Consider the following 23,233-nt stretch of genomic DNA (forward strand, 5'->3'; position numbering starts at 1 on the left):
GTCCTGTCGTAGCAACTCTTCGACGATACGATTGGTTGTTGATGGACTTTGCTCCACCCACCAGGCGGGCCTTCAATTGGGGCGGTTCAAAATATTACATCGCATAACAACCACATAATTAACATGTTTACTAAATTCAATGGGAGCTTTCGGAGCTTTAAGATGTAGATACGTTAAATGTGTGTTGCAAAGGTTCGAAACTGGGCTCGATAGCTTATTTGCTCCACAATTAACAGTGTTGCTCCACAGCTAACAGTGGCACCAATTATAAATACTTTTATTAAATAAGAATAGCATAGATAAGAGCTACCAAGAAAAGCAAACATAATATTACAAAATATGTCAACTTTTAAATATCTGACTTATTGTAAATAGTACAATCACTAGCCATATGTGTGTTAGTGGAACAGTTTTATTGTTAATATCAATACATCGATAAGAACTATTGCCAACTGTTATCGGTAACGAAAAGCTATCGATATTTTTGTATTACTTCAATGATGCATCGCTAATTTTAGTCAGTCGGAAATCATCTTCGAACGTTGAAAAATGGATCGGTAGCTAAAAGAGATAATTTAAAGCGAAAAACGCAAAGAAAACGGCTTTTGTCCGCTATTTCAGCGATTTTTTTTGTGTTGTAATCAGCAGAAAATTTTTAACAACAGCTACAACGACCAAACACCACCAGTCAGTCCCAGGCAATAACCAACAGCAAATTTTGCAATATTCAATCAAATTTTACTGCAACCACAATAAAATCAACCATATTCAAGCCCCCACAAATACATATATACCAATACATCTACCACAAAGGTAAAAAGCAAAGAGGATCGAATCATTTAATATTGAGACAAATAGAAGGAATATTCAATTTTGTGCTTGCTTTTGCTAATGTGATGAGAAAATCCAGCAACAATACCAACAACAATAGCCACCATTACCAACAACCGACCGACAATAGTGCAGCGCAGCCGACGTCAGCAGAACAGCAGCTGCCGAACAGTGGCTGAAAAATTGTTTTGCCAAAGTAAATTTTCCTGCGACAATTTTTCTTCTATTTTGATGCTGCTGCGCAATTCGCAACGACGCCAACTGCAACTACATCAAGTGCAGAAATTGTAGTAGCAAAAAATTCAAATAACAATTAATTTCTTGGCAGAGCAGCCGCAGCCATAGCGCAACAGAAAAATCTTTTCAATAGCCACCATTTTGAATGAGCGCAGCAACAACAGCTAACGCCGCAGCAGCAGCAGCAGCAGAGAGAGCGAGAGCACAACGCAGCCGTTGCAGAAGTAGCTGCAGCGACGTTGACGTCAACGCTGTGTCTTATTAGCACCCTGTAAGAGCGAAAAGGAAAAGAAGGCAAGCTTGCAGCTGTTAGACCGGAATAGTTCTCAAAAACACGGTGCGTGCATTTGCTAGTGTGATAGGAGTAAAGAGAGACTGTGTGAGTGCCAAAAAGGGAAACCAAGGGATTCAAAGTCGAAAGACAGCGCCAAAATTATGGTTTTACGTATTTTGGAAGAGGAAAATGCCAGCACAGCTGCTGCAATGGAGTTCGCGTCGCTGCGACGCAACGCCGGCAGCGGCAGCAGCGCCAACAACAACAACGCAAGCGGCTCTGCGGACAGCGGCGTAGGCGTAGGCAGCAATGTCTCTTGCAGCAACACGGACAACAGCTGCAGCCAAAGTCAATCAGGTGAGTGTTGAATTTCAAGTTTTTTTTCTTGCTATATTTTGAGCTCCTTTTCTACAACTCTTTCGCTCTTACGCTCTTTGGCTTTCCCTTGTCAATATTTGAAGCGCAAAATACGGCTGTGCAGCCACTGTGCGAGCTGTGTGCATTGAAACTTTATTTTGCAGCTGCCACGCACTACACTAACGTGTGCGAGCGAGATAGAGGCATTAGTGTAGAACGCAGCGCCCTTCATCCCTACATCTTACGCGCTAGCTGCCCTTGTGCATATGTGTATGTGTGCGTCTGTGCATGGGCTGTTTTATTTTTCGGTTTCGTCTTGTCTTCTTCGGTGAATGGTTTTTACGCCGCTGTTCGTGTAATGTCTGCCACTTGGTGCTTCTTATTGTTTAGTTTCGAAATCGTTCTGGAACACATTGCACTTGCCTCTGTGTGCGTGTGCATGTGTTTCCCGATTTCCATTACGCATTCGTTTTGCGTACAAAGTATTTATAAAGCTGAGACAGCCCCTGGCAACAAACCATTGAATGGTTCCTATGTACGTTCCTATTCCTAACATTTCCTAGAATTTATCTGACTGTCTGCGGACATCCCTTGAGGTCTTCAGCTTTAAAAATATATAGAGAATGTAGGGTAGATTTGGGTATACGCATTTCGACTTTAGCTTGATTGGTCGTCGATCGCTGTATGTTCCACTAATTCTTAGGTATTTACAGTGGGCTGCAGTAACTTAAAGCGCGCTCGAATTTGGGAAACACTCTACAAATAATATCGCATAAATCTTCATCACATATAGGCTAATGAGTTATTTTTAATGCTCTACAACTTAATATTATACGTATATTCGTTTTTACAATTAATTTAATTTGCTTGATTTTTGTTGGCAATGTGTTATATGTATGTTTATATTCGTTTAAGCAACAGTTTTCGCACCCATACGTCGTATTAGTAGATCACCTGAGATCTAGCTTTTCCCTATTATATTAACTACATAACGTGTACATATAAAGAAATTAATTTATTTCAATGCAGCATAGCAAACACGTATAAGTTTTCTAGATTGCGTTTTACAAACTCCTGTGACGTCGATAGCTAAGATTGCATCACATTTAATTAAATGAAAAACAAATAAATGTGTTGAAGTGTGTAATATCAGATATACATATATGCAATACTGAGGAGAATAGGAAATATGATTGATATTAAGTTTTATTTTTACATAGGGCATTGTTCAATAGGATTGTCGCAGTTCCATATACATACATATATTGTTCTTATTCTCTTTAGTCATATATTTTGTACTATTCTTTTAAAATTGATCGTTTGGTGCATGTCTTCCCACTCACTTCAAGTAATCCTCGCCCCGAAGCAATAAATACCTCTTTGTCTAACTCTAGTGGATAGCCGAGTATTCAAGAATTAATAAACAATATGGTTATCTGTGCAAGAAAGAGAAATGAAAGAGTGGAAGCGATAAGATATAGAAGGTATGGAGCAACAAACAGCTGGAAGGAAATGAGCAACACATATGAAAACAGCTCAGACAGCTGCCCCGTTGAAGAAGAGACGTAAATGAAATCGAGGAGAAAACTTTCCCAGAGTTTTATCTACCAGGTCTCTGGCCAAATATCGAAAAGGGTTGGGGCGGGAGCAGAGCCGGAGCTGCTGTCGACTGAGTCAACGTCGTGTGGGCAGAAGCGTGAAATGAATTATTGTTGTTGTTATTGCTGCTGTTGCTTTTGAGCTAGCTACGCGCTGAGGCTTATTTCCGGAATTGACAAATTAACGAAATTTATTTGCATTTTTATTAAGTACATACATACATACATACATATACAAACGTTGGTATAAAAAGAAAACAGAGCTGAATGAGTGCAAGCGAGATGGCGAGATATGCTCAGCTATCTTAACTGAGTGTGCAGTCAATTTATACAAAGTGATTCACGTTGCGAGCTTTTTTCGTTACTCGAAGAGCTTAACAAATGAAAACGGATCACGAAGTGTTAATAAACTTTAAGGCGAAACTAGCGACTGCGGCAAACAGCGACTGCGACTGCGACTGCAGTAGCAGCGCAGCGACTGCACATAACCTTGATGACGTTTATTGCACTTTGGTGCTGCAACCAGCGGCAGAAACTGCAGCAACAGCACTGGCAGTGGCAGCGGCAACGGCAGCAAGAGCAGAAACCCAAAATAGAACGGCAGTCAAAGCAAACGAGCAAACAAAAATGAACGAACGTTGCGAACAAAGACAAAACGATGAGCGCAGCGGTCGCCCGCTCTCTGCCCGCAAGCACTGTTGCGCTGCCACGCTCCAACGCTGACCGAGTTCGAGCCATACGTCTGCTGACGTGTAGCGACGTTGCGACGCGTCGCTGCTACTAGTGCAACAGCAGCGGTGGCAGAGACTGACGATGACAAACCTAAAACAAAAACAAAAAACCTTTTAAAAAAAATAAATATTGAGCGAACAAAAAATGCAATAAAAATCGCTTTTATCAGCGCCTTTACTGAGCTGTATGCATATCAATTGAAATGAAGGCTATGTCTATGTGTGAATTTGTGGGCGGGGAGGGCTGGATTTATTCAGCAATTTGCAACTGCATATTGGATGCAAAAACGGGATTTGGGTAGAGGGCGTTGTCTATCGTTATATCGATAACTTATTTTGCATTGAAAGTATATTGTTGCTGTAAATATGTATGCATATATAAATGTATGTACATACATATGTGTAAGTAGGCAACTCTTTGTGGGTGGTTGTTTGGCCAATTGCCACCGTGCGTTGGTCTATGGCATGATTAATGAGTGACAGGCGAGAAGTATTTAGAATCACTATTGTTTTTCTCCACCATACCACAGGGACTACCTTGTGCTTTATTGTAATAATACGTGTACGTGTGCGTGTGCGTGTGCGTACGTGCAGCCTCACACGCATTTCTCCCTTACACAAGCATAAACACAGACACAGGCACACACACATTAATGCTAACAATATTCGTATATTATATGCATGTAAATGTAGACACTGCAATGTTTTCCTTGCATATGGCAACGCTGTAGCTGTCATACAACGTATAAAAAAAGGTAAAGAAATTCCATACACCAAGATACATATATATATATGTACATATGTACATTTGTATTAATGCAAGTTTTGAGAAAACAAAGCACTATTTAAAGTAGTTTCAGTAGTTTTAGCTTTGCTTTTTTTGCCCTTCCACTCATTTGTTTTTGAACGCAATTTGCACATCAGGCGATGATATTGCTGTGCTTGTGTCAGTTGTGTGTGTTTGAGTTGGTGTAGATGTTTGCGTTAACCTCGTTTTTCACGCTGCCCTCAACAAAAGCACGTCAGCAGCCTACGTGATGTTGTGCTTGTATGTGTTTCACTGACTAAAATTCAGGTATAAGATTGTGAGCGAGTGAGAGAGGGAGACTGAGAGAGCAAATGAATGGCAGCGCTGTTTGTGTTTGTTCGATTTTGTCTTCTGGTCGCTCATTCGCTGTTGGCGTTGTATGCTTTTTGCGTGGTCATACCGGTCTTTTTATATGCGCTCAATGTCTGCGTTCTCTCTCTCTCTCTCTCTCTCTCTTTCTTACACTATCTGCTAGGTATTCCCGCCTGCTCTCCATGAACCCCGCATGCCCTGTGTTGGGGCCACCACTTGTCGCTTTTGTTGTTATTTTGCTGTTTGTGTTTTGAGCTGCAGCGAGCGACAAAACGGCTGTCGCCTTTCGGCTCAGCTGGTCTTCGGTCTGCGCGTCTACGTTATGGGCTTCGTTAAGCTCTCTCACTCATATACATATGTATTTACTTCGCCAGCTCAAAATAAAAACAAAATAACGCGCTTTGTAGTGCTCTGCTGTTCGATTATGTCAGTCTCCATTGTTTCGCCTGCTTTCGTCAACTGTTCACTCTCTTTCGTACTCTCTGTCTTTCTTTCACTCTCTTTCACGCACTCTTCTTGAATTCTGCTCATATGTTTGTAATGAAGATTTCATTATATTTAATAGAACGCAATTTAAATTCGTTAAACATTGAACACGATCTGCTTTCATCTTCCGCTTCCCACTTCGCACACGCCCAAGCCATGTTGCCAAATTTCACACGTCATTCTGTTTTGCTCTTTTGCGCTGTGCAGATTTTTTTTATTTAAGGTTCATATGTACGTACATACATGCATACATATACGCCGGCATCGATTCTTCTAATTGAATCAAATTGAAAAACTTTCCATAGTCAAGTACTCAATTGTTTTTATTACCTCCAAGAACAGCGGGGGTCAAAGTTTATTAGCTAGCTCTCCACGCTTATTTAAGACCACAAAATGTTCACCTATTTTGATTTGATTAATTCTAAACCGGCTTCTAGATGCTTCCGTCTGAACATTTTGCCCATGCTTGAAAGTTAAAGTTTATTGTGTAAACAAAATCAGCGAAAGCTCGCATACAAACATAAATTGATACATGTATGTACATATGTACGTATGTATGTGTGTGTATGTATGTATGTATGTATATGGTCATACAATATATTTACTGACATAATGTTCATATGAAACGAATTGCTCAAAATGTACATACATACGTACTAACATACATACATACACATGTATTTCATATTATCTCTTAACCGCACCAAGTGTTGAAAAGTCACGTAAGCAGAAAAAATATGCACAAACATTTGCTACGTCAGCGTGCGTTAACTCGCTCTTTGGCACGTGCAAAGAGCACTCTGCGCAGCATAAAAATTTCAAAGCTCTGCACGCGGCTGCCCTACCCTCTAACATGTTACAAGACAGAAGCAGACAGCAGGCAGCTGGCAGCTGGCAGCTGGCAATACTCTTATTAGAAATGCGATTGGTCTCACTCACACTTTGCCGCTGTGTTGTGCTTTTTCGCTCTCTTTCTTTTCTGCTTTGCTCTACTCTCACACAGACGTCTCTCTCTCACTGTGTTAGTATTTTGGCTGCTGCCGCCTGGGCCTGAACACTGGTCGTAGTTTGACGACGCGTGTTTGTTTCTTTCCTCGTTTGCGCCGCGAGACGACGGTCCGGCTATATTTTTGTCCGTGTTTTAAGAATTGTTCCGTTTTTATATATTTCACGCCATTCGGTTTTATCATATTCGCACACACACATGTATACACTATTTTCCGCAGCGGTCGCAGTAAAATCGAACTAAAGACAGCAGTCCACGTTGTAGTCTCCCACACACGCGCGCAAACACACAGTAGCTAAAGATTTTCCGCGTGTTTTAGGCAACGTTCATTCATCAAAACTCCTTCGGTTCTATATAGAAGTTTTGTTGCTTTAAAGATGTATTGAAAGAAAACAAGCAAAAGTAACTAATAGTATAACGAAAAGAGTGAACGCAGTTTTAAGGTACGAAAGAATACCAAGGAAGGAAAAAACGTGCGAAGCCAGCAGCGACGTTGACTGAGCAGTAGACGTTGCTTAGATAAATTGCGTTGCGGCTAATAGCAAGCAAAGCACAAAAACAACAACACCGACGACAACACAAGCACAGACATGTTGGGTAAATACAATATACAAAAAATCTAAGCAAATTACCTATTATAGAAGCTTTAAGCTTTAGAACTTGTATGTACGTACATACATATGTATGTACATGCATATATGTACATATGTATATGCATGTGCGCATGCATACACACATACGAACATAAATTGTTATCCCATATCCATATCCCCATATTTTTAATTGCGCTCTCTGAAATGAATTCTATTAAAATGCCGTTTTTTTTTTTTTTGCTTTGCCTTTTGTTATTCATTCATACTGTCTTTCCGTTAGCTACATATGTATGTACGTACATACAAGTGCGTGTGTGTGTGTTTCGTTTGGAATTTGCTCTGCTGTTGCATTTCCTTGTTGCTGCTATTATTACATTTAATTGTGCCTTTACTTCCACTTGCAATTTATTAGTATTTCTTTTTTGAAGAATGCATAAAAATGCGAAAAGAAAAGAAGTATGTAAATGTCATTTGGACATTGTGCATATGCATATGCATGAGCACAGTTAACGGTAAATAGTTTTTGAAAATCAAATTAGAATTCATGCCATCTACAATTGTAAATCAATTGTTGGGGCCAATGTCTGGTATCAAGTACATTTTTAAGGTAATTGAGGCAATTGGACTTCAGTGCAGAGGACCAGTAATATGGAATAACAAGTACATTTAATCTAAATGTACATACTATGTACATACATATGTATGTATGTACATATATTTTGAATTAGCGGATTCCAGAAAAAAAAAACATCCATTTCATAGCAGAAAAAAAACCACTTGTTTTTTCTTGCACAATAATTATTCAATCACTAGGGTCAAATTAGTTTTTGTTGATATCATGAATATGGAATCACTTTTGTTTATTTTTGAATTGCAACGATAATCCCTAGTATGTATGTATGTATGTAGGTCTGTACGGTATGCTGCAGCAGTACAGCAGTTGAGTCACATTTTGCTTCCAGTAAGAATATGCGTCGTAGCAAACAGGCTCAACGAGTCTCTAGTTGGGGGAGCGGAATTAGTGCGTGCTCATGTCTTTCGTTTGCTCTCTTTCGGTACACACCCACAAGCACACAAATGCAGCGACTCACAATTACAGCGTAGCAAATATGCCGACCTTGAGCATTTGCCGGCAGGCCTAGCTACAAATATACAGACACACAAATACCCATTCATGGCACGTCTTAGAGTGTGTTTGTAAACTTGTTTTTCATATTATAATTATGCATTATAGTTTGTTGCTTTTGTTTTTACAAACACATACACACTCGACAATCCACACGCCTCGCACACGCCAGCCTTACCGGTAATTTTCGCTGTTGTTGTGTTATTTACTTTTCGCCATTTTTTTTTTTAACTTTTGCTTTTACAATTTTATTCGGCGGCGCAATAATTTTCTTCTTCTTTCGGGTAAATTTGTGTTTGTTGTTGCTGCGGCGGCTGCTTGTATGAAGTAACACACCATGAGATTGAGCGCCAGCAGCAAAAGAGAGCGATAGCTTTAAAGAGTGAGAGCGGAGCATGTGTCGGGCTGACATTTGCGTTGCTCTTCGTATGGTCTTTGTTCTCTCTTCATTTTCATATCAATAGCAGCCGCATGTGTTTGCACATCGACAACTTTCTTGTTTCGAGTTATTATTTTTTAAATTAAATTAAATTTTAAGCATTGTAAACAAGTTAACTTGTTATTTGCTACCACATTTTGCATCAGGCTTGATTTATTCTTTGCTTTTCTTTCCTTTACTGACCTTTGTATAATTTGTCGTACTATCTCAATCAGTCAGTCAGTAAACCTAATTTTGCTTTTTCTTTTGCTCCTTAATTATTGTTATTATTTATGTTGTTGTTCTGCAGCTTTAACTCAAAATGTTCAAGGCTGTTATTGTTGTTTCTCTTTAAATATATTTTCGCTTTGATAGGACTGTTTTCATTATTTTTTTTGATAACTGTTTGGCTATCAGCTTCGTTTTGATAACCCTATTGGGAGAGGGGAAACTCCCCGCTCGGTGTTAAAAATTGGCAGACGTTTTAATACGACGGTCTGTTATTTTTATTGCTGATATTATTAATTTGAAGTACTTATACTTCTAATGACTTTTGTTTTGAAGTGGGCATGTTTAGCTAAGTTTGACCTTGCTTTTAGGTCTCTTTATGAGCATCATTCTAGTTATCTTGTTTAATAGTTCATTCTATTCTTTATTGAACACTAGAAGTTTCTATACTGTAAGAGATTTAGTAGTCTCTTTGGAATTCAGATCAACTCCAGACATTTCATATACTATTGCATTGAATTTCTTGTCTGATTTGCATTCGACTCCAAGTAGTTTGTCTATACTGGACTTGTTGTTTCGGTCTTATTGGGTTTAAATGGACCTTTATTGCTATTGCCCTAACCTGAGCTAAACAACAAGGTATTATCGACGCCTCTCTTTCTACTAAATATTACTTTATTATCTTATCACATATTGCATCAGAGCAACAATAATTATAATTAAAACAAATCAACAACTGTCGGGCTTTACCAACAACTGTTTCAATTTGCGATTCTTGGGCAAATACATAACAGAATTATGGCTGTTCTTTATTTTGTATAGCGAATTTATGGCATATCTGAAACGCAGTTTATTAATTCTTGCATTTACTATACAAATACATATATAAATGTGTGTATGTATATATATGTATGTATTTGTAAGTATGTGTAGGCACAATCTCTTTGCAAATATTTGCTGCTTAATTTTGTTTATAAAGTTGTTCTGGCAATTTAATGCTAAAATATGCCAGCAAAAATTATTTATTTATTCTGTGTGTATGTGTGTGTATATAGAAACAAAGAAATACTCTGCAAAGAAAAGAAATACCTAAAAAAGATTATAAGATAGGGTATCCTACCCTATGCTCACAGATACAATAATTGTCGATATGTATAGTGCTTAAAATAATTTTATCAATAGAGAATTTTGCGCTTGTAGCTCTATAAATGCAAATAACAAAAGTAATGGACACTTAGAGAGTACGACGCAATTAATTCAAATTGAGGGGCTCAACTAGAGCTTGATAGTGAAACAGACGACTTCTCAAACCCCTCAATCGACCCTCGCCCCGCTTCGCAGTCTCCGCTTTGCCGGCCGGCAAATGCGTCAGAGATAATGTGGACTCGAAAGCTAGAAATCGTATACCCGTTTTTTGCTTTTGTTTTTGTATGTGTTTTATTTATTTTTTATTATGCAAAGCGACGGGAGAAAGAAGATGAGGAATAAGAAAATGAGAAAAACAACTATTTTAAGCTTGTTTTGGTTTCAGTTTTCTATGGCTTCCAATTGACGTTCGACTGAATCACAAAGAAAACATCAGGCGTTTACCATATATTGCAAATATACTATATGCCATACATATGTATTCGTGAGTGATTTGATAAGCGGTAACCCGAGAGTTAAAAGCAAAGCTTCTCTCATCTCCGCTTAGATAAGCGCTCGCAAACCTCAAATGTTTCTGTCGCCAAACTTGGGTTGCGCATCAACAAAACGAAACCAAAATAAACAATCTATCTACAGAGCTTTTGCGCAGGTATTCTTCAAGAATTTAGGCTGATGAAATACGAAGAATAAGATTTCATCAGGCGTTTTTATAATCTCCATGAGGACATCAAGCTTCTGATTAGTTGGATTAATTAAAACGTCTTCGGTGACAATAGGGAAGAAAATTAAGAAAAACAAAGGAATTTACATGAGTATTGAATACAAAAAAGTAATAATAAATAGAAATCACTGTAATTTGTCAATAGCTTTTCTACAACAAATTATCTGTCAATTTATCATAATTAATTTACTCGCAGCTGAAGGAAAGAAGAAGCTCTTTCATGAAATCGAGAAATTAACAAAACAAAATGATTTGCACATATTTCCAAAAGCAATGCGCAAAAAGTTGCCAAACGTAAACGAAGGCGATAGGAAAGAAAACACAATAAAAGAACAAGAAGAATAAACATAAATTTGTGTTATTTTGTTGCTTTCCACAATTTAATTTACGTAATTGATAAGAATTAACAACAGAGAGAGAAAAAAACGCACTAAATAGGCCACATTTAAATTTAGATAAGAGCAAATGGCCATGTGTATAACTGTGTGTGTGCGTCAAGTGGGCGGTGAAACGTGTGTGCAACTGGGCGTGGCAGCGCAAATGACGTGTTTGCTGCTGTGGGGGGTGCTTCTGAATTTCGGTGGGCTTTCGGCCAAAATATTCACTCAGCAGCGAGACACAATAATAAAACGAGAATTTTACAATCGCAAAACCATTCGCTGAGAAGCTGAGAAATGACGTCCGCGAATCGATGATAAATAAGATTGAAGACGGCGGCTGCACCGGAACCAGCTAAAAAACAAATACATAGAATAGAAAAGAAAAGAATAGAAATTTAGTATGAAATAAAAATGAAAGCTTGTCTAAATATTTCAAAGTAGTATTTATTTGTTTATCAACGTTTGCCTTCGTATATATTGCGTTCTAGATAAATAGTTAATGCCAGCAGCCAGCTAAAAGGCGGAAGAATATACGAGAATGTCTAGGAAGAAATTGGGTCACAACAAAATACAATACAGAATATACATACATACATACATACATACATAAGTAGTGTGTGCGATTGGCAAGTGGATTTATAAGGAATGCGATAAGAATGATTGATTGCCCCTCAGTCTTGTTGTATCTGTAGAAATGAAAAGTAAAGATGGTAGGAACTCAATATTTTTGCAACAGTTGTGGGAGTTATTAGAAAGATCATTGAGGGATTTATAATTTCAGAATGACGTATATAAATGCAACAAAATAAAAATCTTGATATTATATTATACGTAGCTTTACGTTTTATTCTCTTCAATAGTTCAATGATCAAGTCAAGTTTGTTTGTAGAACCCTATACAATTATTTGCATATACATACATATACATATGCCTATTGCATTACTTTGAGTAGTTTGTTCGGTCTGCTCGTTTATTTATTTTTGTTATGCGTCTCAACAACACCACGACGACAGTCAGTCGCCAAAGGCCAATTACCTCTGACGCTCAAAGGTCCAATGCCTATGAGCATTAGATTTATTATTGTATGGACATCCAAGCAAACCCCTTCAACGGTCTCAGACCAGCCGCCCACTTTGCGCCACTCCCCACTGAACTCTACTGATTACGAGTTGCATTTGCGAACAGCAGTTGGCGATTGGGTGGGCCAGCGATCTGTCAGTTGTTCCGCCTCCACCGCCTCCTCTCTCTCTGTCTCTGTCACTTTCGCTCTGCGCTTCTTCCTTAAACGCATTTAAGTGGCCAGACAGAGTCGTAAGTCCCATGATATCTATAAATAGAATATTGAACACACAAACGATTCGTGTGCCTGGTTTATGACAGCAATTAAAGAGAACCAGAGGACGAAACCACATTGAGCACGCCGAATTCGAAATACCCTAAAAGTCAATAGTCGTAAAAATATAGACCATAGATAGGTGTTTAAAAAATAATAAATAAAATTTAATTGACTTAAGAAATAAACTATATAATTTTTATTATTATATTATATTTATAAAAACAAGAAAGAGATTTTTACAACAGAAACTTAACTAAATTGCGTTTATGTTAAGAATCAGTTCGATAACTTAAAGATTACATTCGATTTATTATCGATCTTAGATAAATGTGTACATACTTTATAAAAAATCATGTTACACACTAGGTCAAAATTCAATACATACCATATGCAAGGGTGTTAAATTGCAAAAATGCGTCGAGTATGCCTGCTGCTTGCTCATCATCATTATGATCATAATGAAGATTATTATTGTCATGAGCATTGTCAGGCCAGGCATCGATTGCCGGCTGTGGTCTTTACTCTGCTCTTCCTCTTCTCGCCTTTCCCCGCTCGTCCGCTCGCTGAATTCAGTTTTCACATTAAACTTTTGATATGTGGGCCCAGGTTTTTGATTTTTTACATATTTTATTTTTTATTATTATAATTTTTTCTTCTTACTCGCGACTTGTTTACGACACGCGATTTGCTTTCTACGCAGTTGCGCTAAAATTATGTACTCGCCGTGGCGATCCATCTATGTATATATGCATACATTGTATTATTATTTTTCTATACACACTTGTTTATTTATAAACATTTATGCATTGATAAAAAACCTGAATATGTGTATGTAGGAATATACACAAATATGGCAACTGGTCGCCGATAAATGTGCGCAAATATTTATTGTGCGAACCCAAACCCTAATGGTCATTATACACGTACATATGGACATATTCCTCTCAGTTTCTTTCGGTTTGCTGTAGCTCTGACGCGACTTGATAAGCACTTGTTGCTTTATTTGATTAACATTCTGTTGAATCTCCATTTAACGCCAGCCTACGAAATCGAAGGCTGCTCAACAAATATCTATGCAAAGAATTAAAATGTCACGCTTTTCAATTTATAAGATGGACAGCAGCCGCAGCCGCAGACGCAGACGTTGCAGCACAAAAAAGCCTCAAAAAGTTTCACCAAGACTCATTGAGGCTTATTTAATGAATTAATAATTATGTATATATGAATGAGCTATGTATGCAAATGTAATTTTTGTTCTTTTTAGAATATTAGGACAGTCTGAGGTCGAATAGGTTTTGAGAATATTATATATACCTTACTAACAGCTGGCATTTAATTCCTAATTTCTCGGTCTATGTAAATAGAAATTTAATCGAACAAAGCCTTTTTATTTATTGTCATAAATCGCTAAGCTTCTTTTTCATTTGACTATTTTAAGCCGTAGTCACACAGTCATAGCCACAGTCTTATATATAGTGCATAATTGTGCTTGTATTTGTATTCTGAATCTATAAAAGGGTATTTCATCATTATTTGCAAACAGCTGCCTAAATACTTGGTTACGCTCTTTATAAAGCGACCTGTTGAGTAGGAAGCGCCTTTTAAAAGGTGACTCAAGCCGATTCGAACGACGAGCGCACGACAGGTTTACACGTTATTCCTGATTATTGTAAGAAATTAAACTTGAGATATTTAAGATAAATTATATATGCTATATCCTGCAAACTGATTTGATTTAAAATTCTAATTAATAAAACTATAATTTAATATTATGATATTCATCTATTTATAAAGCTAAAATTAACTTTTTATAATTGATTAAATTTGCTTCCGGCACTTATATATTTTAAGAAATCATAAATAAAATATAAGCTGATAATATTAAAATAAAATTTTAATATTACAGCTAAATTTTAATATTATAAAACAAGTAAGAAAACTCTAGTCGAGAGTGCTCGACTAGATACTACCCTGAACCAAAATAATAGAAAAGCACATTTAGTATGGTTCAAATTTCAATTTCGATGTATTTAAAAATATAAATTAAATAGAAAACTCATTTAATTAAATAAATAAAAATTTTGAAACAATTAAAAGAGATAATTCCGACACGCTCCGGGTTTGAGCCCGAGACCTTGTGATCAAGCGCCGCGCTTTCTACCTTGACGCCACCCTTCTGTTTTAATTTTCAATGTCAAAACTGAAATAGATTCACTGCTACAGCGCCATCTACCAAATCTAAGTCAAACTAACTGCTGATGTGACTTTAAGAATGTGCAAGAACAACCAAACTAATAAAAATGTTAAAATTTCAATTTCGATTTTTGAAAAAATATAAGAGAAATTTAATCACAAATATATAAAAGTTTTGAAGCAATTAAAAGAAAACTACAATACGCCCAGCAGGACTTGAACCGGGGACCTCGCGATCGAGCGCCGCGCCCTCTACCATGACGCCACTCCTCTGTTCTCATTTGCAATGTCAAAGCTGAAATAGATTCACTGATGCAACGCCATCTAGCAGAACTAAACGAAACTAACTGCTGATGTGATTCAAAGAATGTGCTAGAAGATGTTTGAATGTATGTGTGCACACGTATTGGAAAACTGCTGTTGCTGCAGCACGTGCGTTTGTTAATTGGCCAAACATTTTGTTATTTTTTAACGTCGATTGACTAAACCGAATTTAATGAAACTTTCAGCATATGATCTACATATTCTATTGAATATTTGGCATTTAAAAGAAAACATCAAATCAAATCATTCACAATTAGCTATACTAGAATCTGACCTTCACTGGGGATTCTGGTGAATTTGGAGCCGGTATCCAAAATATAACAAAAACCGAAATTGTATAAAATGCATTGGAATATACTTTTAAAATTTGGAGACTATAGCTCTAAAAATGTAGGAGTTATAAATTTATAACCTATTGCTCTTGGGTTGCGCTGCAGTGTTGGCAATATTATGAGAACTTATTTGTTGAATAATTTCATTTCTAGACGTACGATCGTAATGAAACTTACAGAACGTAATCATGATGTTTAAATGTATGTGCATACCGAAGCACAAGTCTCTAGTATTTGATATACGACTTTTATAAAGATGAGGGTGAGGGGGTGGATTTAGGGGTGGGGGGTAAATTTTAACAAAAACCGAAATTGTATAAAATACATCTTTATATACATTTTAAATTTGGAGACTCTAGCTTGAAAGATGTAAGAGATATAATTATTTAAGTGATCTACGATAAGGTTTTTTATCGATAAAAAACTATCGGAATGAGTTATCGTTTTTTAGTGAAAAACTCGATATGCGCGCTGTTTTTACGGACATTTTAAAAAAAAGTTGAAGTCTCTAGCTCTTATATCTTCTGAAATCGACGCGTTCAAACATACGGACGGACGGACGGACGGACGGACGGACGGACGGACGGACAGACAGACGGACAGGGCTAAATCGACTCAGCTCGTCGCCCTGATCAAAAATATATATACTTTGTGGGGTCTGCCACGCCTCCTTCTGCCTGTTACATACATTTTAACAAAACCATTATACCCTGATTTCCCATTTTCAATGGGTTCAGGGTATAAAAAGAAACTTTACAAGAACTAACCAAAATCAGGTGCTGTATATTCAAGTGTAAACATACTTTTTTTAAAGAAGCATTTCAATTTGTGTGTATAAAGAAATTATCTGTAGGCGTAACGTCGGCAGTCGCTTTTTTTCAGCAACAGTTTGCCGCTAAGCGTTGCGCCGAGCAGTTGCGAATAACTGCAATTTCAGCAGTTCATTAGATAAATAAAAGATAATACGTGTCTTCAATTTCATCATAATACATTAACAGCTTGTTTTTCATATAATTTGGTAATACTTACAAATCATAGAGTTCCTATTGTAATCTGTCTATTTCGCTTTAATTTGCAATTGCAGACGGCCAGAATGAGTTAACGCGCTATAGCAGCGAAGATGTGTCCGGGAACGAATCGAGCGAAGCGCCGAATATGACCGAAGTGGAGCGTCAGGCGGAGCTCAACCGGCACAAGGAGGAGATGCAGAAGAAGCGCCGTAAGAAGCGCATCAGCTCCTCGCTGCACTCGTCAACATTTCAGGGTAAGTAGATAAACCTACATAGGCATGATATATATATCATAGATCTGTATAATAATGAAATTGAATTTCTCTATTCCCATTTTAGAGTTGTATAAGCTGACTGGCGAGATATTGGGCGAGGGTGCGTATGCATCGGTGCAGACGTGCGTTAACATCTATACCGATCTGGAGTATGCTGTGAAGGTTATCGATAAGATACCAGGACATGCGCGTGCGCGTGTCTTTCGTGAAGTGGAGACATTCCATCACTGTCAGGGACATCCGGGCATCTTGCAATTGATCGAATTCTTCGAAGATGATGAGAAATTCTATTTAGTGTTTGAGAAAATTAACGGCGGCCCATTGCTCACGCGTATCCAGGAGCAAATCTGTTTTTCGGAGCACGAGGCGGCGCAGATCATCAAAGAGATCGCATCCGGCTTAGATTTTCTGCACAAGAAGGGCATTGCTCATCGTGATCTCAAGCCGGAGAATATATTGTGCGTTAAAACGGATTCGCTCTGTCCAATTAAAATATGTGATTTTGATCTGGGCTCCGGCATAAAGTTCACCACGGACATATCATCGCCAGCGGCCACTCCCCAATTGTTGACCCCAGTGAGTTAGCCTTTATAACAAAACTTTAGATCATTATTTAATTCACGACTTCTATTATAGGTCGGCAGCGCCGAGTTTATGGCTCCAGAAGTAGTCGATTTATTCGTAGGCGAAGCCAATTATTACGATAAGCGCTGTGATTTGTGGTCTCTGGGTGTAATTGCTTACATCCTACTCTGCGGTTATCCGCCATTTTCGGGCAACTGCGGAGAGGATTGCGGTTGGAATCGCGGCGAGAACTGTCGGACGTGCCAGGAGCTGCTCTTCGAGTCCATACAAGAGGGTATGCATAGCAATGATAAGCTATTTAGAAGAACTGCTTTTAAGATTTTCTTTTATTTCGGATAGGCCGCTTTTCTTTTCCGGAGGCCGAGTGGGAGGATGTGACCGATGAGGCCAAAGATCTAATTTGCCGTCTTCTAGTTAAGCAGGCATCGAAACGTCTCAGTGCCGAAGCTGTGCTCAGCCATAAGTGGATTCGCATGTGCGAGCAGGAGCCGTTCGTTAACAAGCAAACGATCCGCCATAAGGCGCTGCAAACGCCAAACAATATCCGACGGTAGCTATAACAGAATCCATTTAAAATATTTAATATATTTATCAATTTTTTGTAATCGTTATAGTAACCATCAATCGGCACGTGAAATTTCCCAGTTTGCTGAGTCGGCTATGGCCGTGAAGCGGGTGATCCTGCAGCATTTCTCGATGCGCTACGATTATATGAAGGAACGCCCGAACATCTATCAGCCCTCGCAGGCCTATAAGGACGCGTACAGCGATGAGAATTATAATCCAAAGCCACCGGCTCACTATGTACGCAGTCGCTCTCGTAATGCATCGGCAACTGCATCTGCTGTCGTCGCCAACAACAACGTGAATGCCTCCTCTTCGTCCACTTACGGCGGTCGGCTGTCTACGGCTCAGCGCAGTGGGGGCAGTAGCCATAGCCGTCAATCGTCGAGGAATGCCTCTGGCATATTTAACAACAGCGGTGGCTTCAAGACCCTCAATGTGCACGAGGAGGACGATGACGATGAGGAGGCGTTGGAGGCTTTTGGCCGTCTGGATGAGGGTGTAGATGATGAGTGGGCACAGTCCACACGTCGCTATCAGGAGCAGCGCGAGCGTCAAAAACAACAGCAGGAGCAAAATCCGAAAACTGGCCATGCTGGCGATCCAATATATGATGATGATGAGATGGGAGAGGAGGACGAGGAGGAGAGAGAGGGCGAGGACTATCAGCATTATAAGCATTATTGGCGCACGCTCGACGAAGATGAGGGCGATGATTATCTCTATGAGCAGCAGCAGCAGAACGAGGAATATATAGCTGAAGAAGATGAGTTCGACGAGGAGGAGGAGGAGGAGCAGCATAAGCAGCTGAAGAAAACTGAAGCCGACAATCGAAAGCAATTGAAAGCTGAAGGTGATGAGAACGAAGAGGAGGAGGTTAAGGTAGTAGAGAATGAGGATGAACTTATTATTGATAATATGGAAAAACTAAAGCAAAGTGAATTTGCTACAAAAGCAACAACAATGCGCAACGATGCGCAGGAGAAACCCGTGTTTAAGGATGAGAAGAAGCAGGAGAACGAGGATGATGATGTTGATGGGCCTAAAAAGCAACAAGCAACGTCATGTGATATTAGTGCTACTACAATCACCAATACCAATACCAACACCAACACCAACACCAACAACAGCAACAAAATGCAAACAACACCAGTTAAAGCAACAACAACAACTAAAACCCAAACGAATGGCAACAAAGGCAATGATAAGGATAACGATTATGCTAATGATTACGATAATGATGATAATGATGATGATAACGATGATGAAAATGATAATGTTTATGATAATGATGATGATTATGTTAAACTATTGGATAGTATTAGTGATTTAAATGAAAAGCTACCTGAAATTTATGAGACTGCAAATATTGTTGTCAACTCAGCGGCAGTGCCGGCAGCAGAAGCAACAACAACACCAGCAGAAGCAGCAGCAGAGAGAGCAACGTGCCCACCAAACGATAATGATAATGATAATGATAACAATGTAGAAGATTTGAAAGTGCCGACAACTGCAGCTGAGAAGACAACAATGCGAACGACTTTTGGCAAACAACAGCAACAGCAACCGCCGCAGCAAGAAGAACAACAACAACAACAATCTGCTGGCAACAGTAACAAACAGCAGCGCAATGTTTACTTTGCATTGGATGCATATCAAAATGACGAGGATGCCGACATTGATGAAGAAGACGATGACTACGATGATGATGATGAGGATGATGAGGAAGATGATGATGATTATGATGATGAGCACGAGATGAAATCGGTTGGAAACGGTTTAAAGCCAACGATCCCAGCCATTTGTAATGCCTACACACGAAAGCAACGGCAGCAGCAGCAACAACGTTATGTAGCTCCACACGCCGAGCCGCACCGCCTAGAGAATTGGCGCCATCGCAGCCATCAACCGGAGCAGCCGCAGCGACATAACATGATCGCTCCTGGTGGCGGAGGCGGTTTTCGAAAGTACCGCCCACCCTTTAGCACTGGCGGCGGTGGCGGCCACTATGGCAATCAGCAGCGCAACTACTTGGGCAGCTTCTCTCACGGCGGCGGTGCCGCTGGCTACAAGATACAGCAGCAGCAACAACAGCAACAGCAGCAGCAGCGGCACAATAGCGCTGGAAGCAGCAGCGGCGGATCGCCGCCTTCCGATGAGCACTCGACGTCGCCTGCAACGCAGATTCGGAACTGGCGACAGGATTGCGTCTATGCGCCCATGCGTGGTTGCGGTATGAATCAGCCTAGCAGAGGCTTGCAGCGCGCCCATCAGCAGCAGCAGCATCATCATCAGCAGCAGCAGCCAACTGTTCGCATTGGCTCTGGCCGCTTTGTGCATTCGTCCCAAGTGCCGCCACATCTGTTGGATGAGCCGCCCACATTGGGCATCGGACTGTCGCCGCCCAGCGAGAGTCTATTGCTGCAGCGGCGCATGCGGCAGCAGCAGCGGCCCGGCGACTTGGCCGAGTATTGTGAGCCCGCTACGGCCAGTGGCTAAGTTATGAAGAAGAATAGCAACAACAACAACGATAACTGCAGCTGTCTGAAGGAGTCCCATGTGGTTGGGAATGGCGGCATTCGAGCCAAAATCGAAAACAAAATCAAAGTTTGTTTAAAGTTTTCTTTTTCGTTTTTTCTTTTGTTCATTTTCTTTGTATAATTACTTTTTATATACAAATCACAAAACAACAACAAAAACATCTTAAATTTGCAAATTATAATTAATAATTTGCTCGATTAATTTCTTGAAGCGTTATACATAACAAAAACTGTAAACAGCAAGAAACTACTTAAAATTCCGTCTTAATTTAATGCAAACTTAAAAAATTGTGTTTCTGATAATCGTTAAGATAAAGCAAAGAAGAGAGCCCTTAAGAAGCAATGCAAAATATGCTGTATAATTAAGCAAAAATAAGATGAAAGAGAAAAACCAAACAGTCGTTCGAATGAAAAATAAAAAACAAAAACTTTTTTTATAAAAAAGATTGAAAAGTGAAAAAAAAAAACGAACATGTAATTATTCGCTATAATTTTTTATTATGAAAATAAAAAAAGAGATATGAATGCAAATTGCGTTTAAGCGAGTTAGACACTCACTCACACTCACACACATATATATGTATAGATACACACACTTAATCGATGAAATTTTTTTCTATATTTGGAAATGAAAACAAAATCCAGTTGCCGCCAAAAATTGTTAATTTTTTGTGCTTTTCTGTTGGGATTAGAAGAAGATGAAGTTGTTTGCATATATCTGTTTGTTTTCTTTTTTTGGCTCAAGTATATCAATTACAAAAAAAAAAAGAAAATTAAAAAAAAACTTTGTAAACCATTAAGAAAATCCAAAATGTACAAGAAATTGTTTATCATTTTCATTTCAATTTACAGAAACTGTTACAAAAAAAGAAAAGAAAAAACAATTAAAAAAAAAAAAAAAACAAAAAAAGTATGGAATGAATACACTTAAGATGAAACCTTAAAGAAACCTGAAGAATTGAGTTCAATTTTTGACGGGCTCTGGAGAACTGTTCAGGGCCACACACACTCACGTCTCACACTAGCTCTAAATAATTTTCAGCAGTTCTGTAAACAATTCTTATTCACCAGTTGAGTAATTGGCATTATGAATAAATTTTTGTATGAAATGCTTGAATATTACTAAAAAGTCCGCTTGAGCACACATTTGTGTGAAATCCAAGTAAGCAAATTTCCATTCCTTTAACAATCACGTTAAAAGCTCGAAATTCTAAATTCTGAAAGGGCACTTCCCCTCACTGTCTATACTTTTGACTAAATTTCAACTTTTCCAACACTTTCTTTATATAAAAGTAGGAGCAGAGAGAATTCTCGACACTTTGCTCAAGTATTTTTTTTTTTCTTTTGCTGGGCGTAAATGAAGAACATGTGTTAATTACAACATAATAATAATAATACAAATTGTGATATAAAATGTAAATGTAAAATGCACCTGAAAAATATTAAGAAACTATCAACTGACGCTGTGCCATTAACAACAACAATACCGACCACAACAACTACATAACACTGTTAACAAATGTAGCGGACCTAGATCGGGGTTTAAGGGAGACCGAAATTTCATTAATTATTATACTTTTTGTAATACTTTCGTTTTTTTCTGTTCCGCACGTTTACGCCCCCTCACCTCCCCCAACGAGAAGAGAGATGCAAAATGTCAGAATGCTTTGCGCCTCAACAATTTGTATACACATACGTATATAAGAACATACTTCTATTTTTCCAAACAAAACTTTAACTAAAAAATCATAAAAAAAAAACTAAATACTTCCATAAAAAAAAGAAAAACAAACTATTGCCTAGAACACACAAACAAAATAAAATAGAAGCATAATAATACTGCATATTTTTAACAACCTCTAAGAAAAGAAAAAAATAAATTCAGTTGCAAATTGAAAATGTTTTTGATATTTAAGTATGAACACCCCAGAGATAATTTTAAATAATTTATACAACTATGTATTCCTATAAAAAGAAACATCAACTAATTTGTTTGCATTGTAAACAGAAACTCACGATGATATTGATGATGGCAAAACAAACAACAAAAAAAGAAAAATCGAAAAAAACTAAGGAACGCTCTTGTTTTAATTTGTAAAACTGTGAGAAATGTTTCGCAACGAAACAAAAAAAAAAAACATATATGATACCATTTATAAGAAAGTAAAGAACTAAACGAGAGGCGTGTGTTAAGCAAGCAGCGCTCCAAGAGAGAGAATCGTATACTATACACAACACTAATTTACACTACACTACACACAAACATACACATTTTGCATATGAACTAAAATATAAGTATACTTTAGTTTTTGCAAGAAAAAGAAAGAGAAATGTCCGTAAATATTACGAATATAGTTTAGCCGTTACTATTTCTAATAAAACGCGCTAATTTACTCTTTGCAAATTCATATAAAAACTAATATACTCTGCGCGTCCTACTTTGAGTAGGGTGTATAAAGTGTGTGCATAGCCGGTGAGCGATTTGTATTTGTAAGCGAGTTTTTCAATCGAATGCAAACAATAACAAGCGAAGAAGTATATGGTTTTTTAACATGATTGGAGACATGGCTAACAGAAATCGAAAATTAAGCAACAACAAAAAATAAGATGAGATATTGTTTTATACAAAAAAAGAAATGAAAAAAAAAAAACGATAGAAAAAGTCAATAAAAATGCAAAATATAAAAATGTTAAAAGGAACGAGTTTTATTTTTTAGATTCTTCAAATACTTGTTGAAATTATAAGACTCATAAATGGATCAAATATGACAGTATGTATTGCAGAATATATTTTTACAAACTCTTTTAAAATACATATTTTA

At 38.1% G+C, this 23,233-nt stretch overlaps 1 protein-coding gene across 2 annotated transcripts; it reads left to right on the forward strand.

Moving 5' to 3' along the window:
• Positions 1–502: 502 nt before the first annotated feature.
• Lk6 (MAPK interacting serine/threonine Lk6 kinase) lies at positions 503–21,321 on the forward strand. Of its 2 annotated transcripts, none has more exons than XM_018112484.3 (6): positions 503–1,699; positions 16,522–16,701; positions 16,787–17,298; positions 17,359–17,581; positions 17,647–17,857; positions 17,922–21,321. In XM_018112484.3, the coding sequence occupies exons 1-6, from the start codon at positions 1,504–1,506 to the stop codon at positions 20,368–20,370; spliced, it is 3,771 nt and encodes a 1,256-aa protein (XP_017967973.1). In that variant the 5' UTR covers positions 503–1,503; the 3' UTR covers positions 20,371–21,321. The 2 variants fall into 2 exon arrangements, with proteins under 2 accessions (XP_017967973.1, XP_017967974.1); XM_018112485.3 differs by lacking the exon at positions 503–1,699 and adding an exon at positions 6,696–7,237.
• Positions 21,322–23,233: the final 1,912 nt, after the last annotated feature.

This window comes from Drosophila navojoa, chromosome 2, assembly GCF_054131105.1.
Source record: "Drosophila navojoa isolate 15081-1374.11 chromosome 2, UAZ_NAV_1.0, whole genome shotgun sequence".
Lineage (NCBI taxonomy): Eukaryota > Metazoa > Arthropoda > Insecta > Diptera > Drosophilidae > Drosophila > Drosophila navojoa.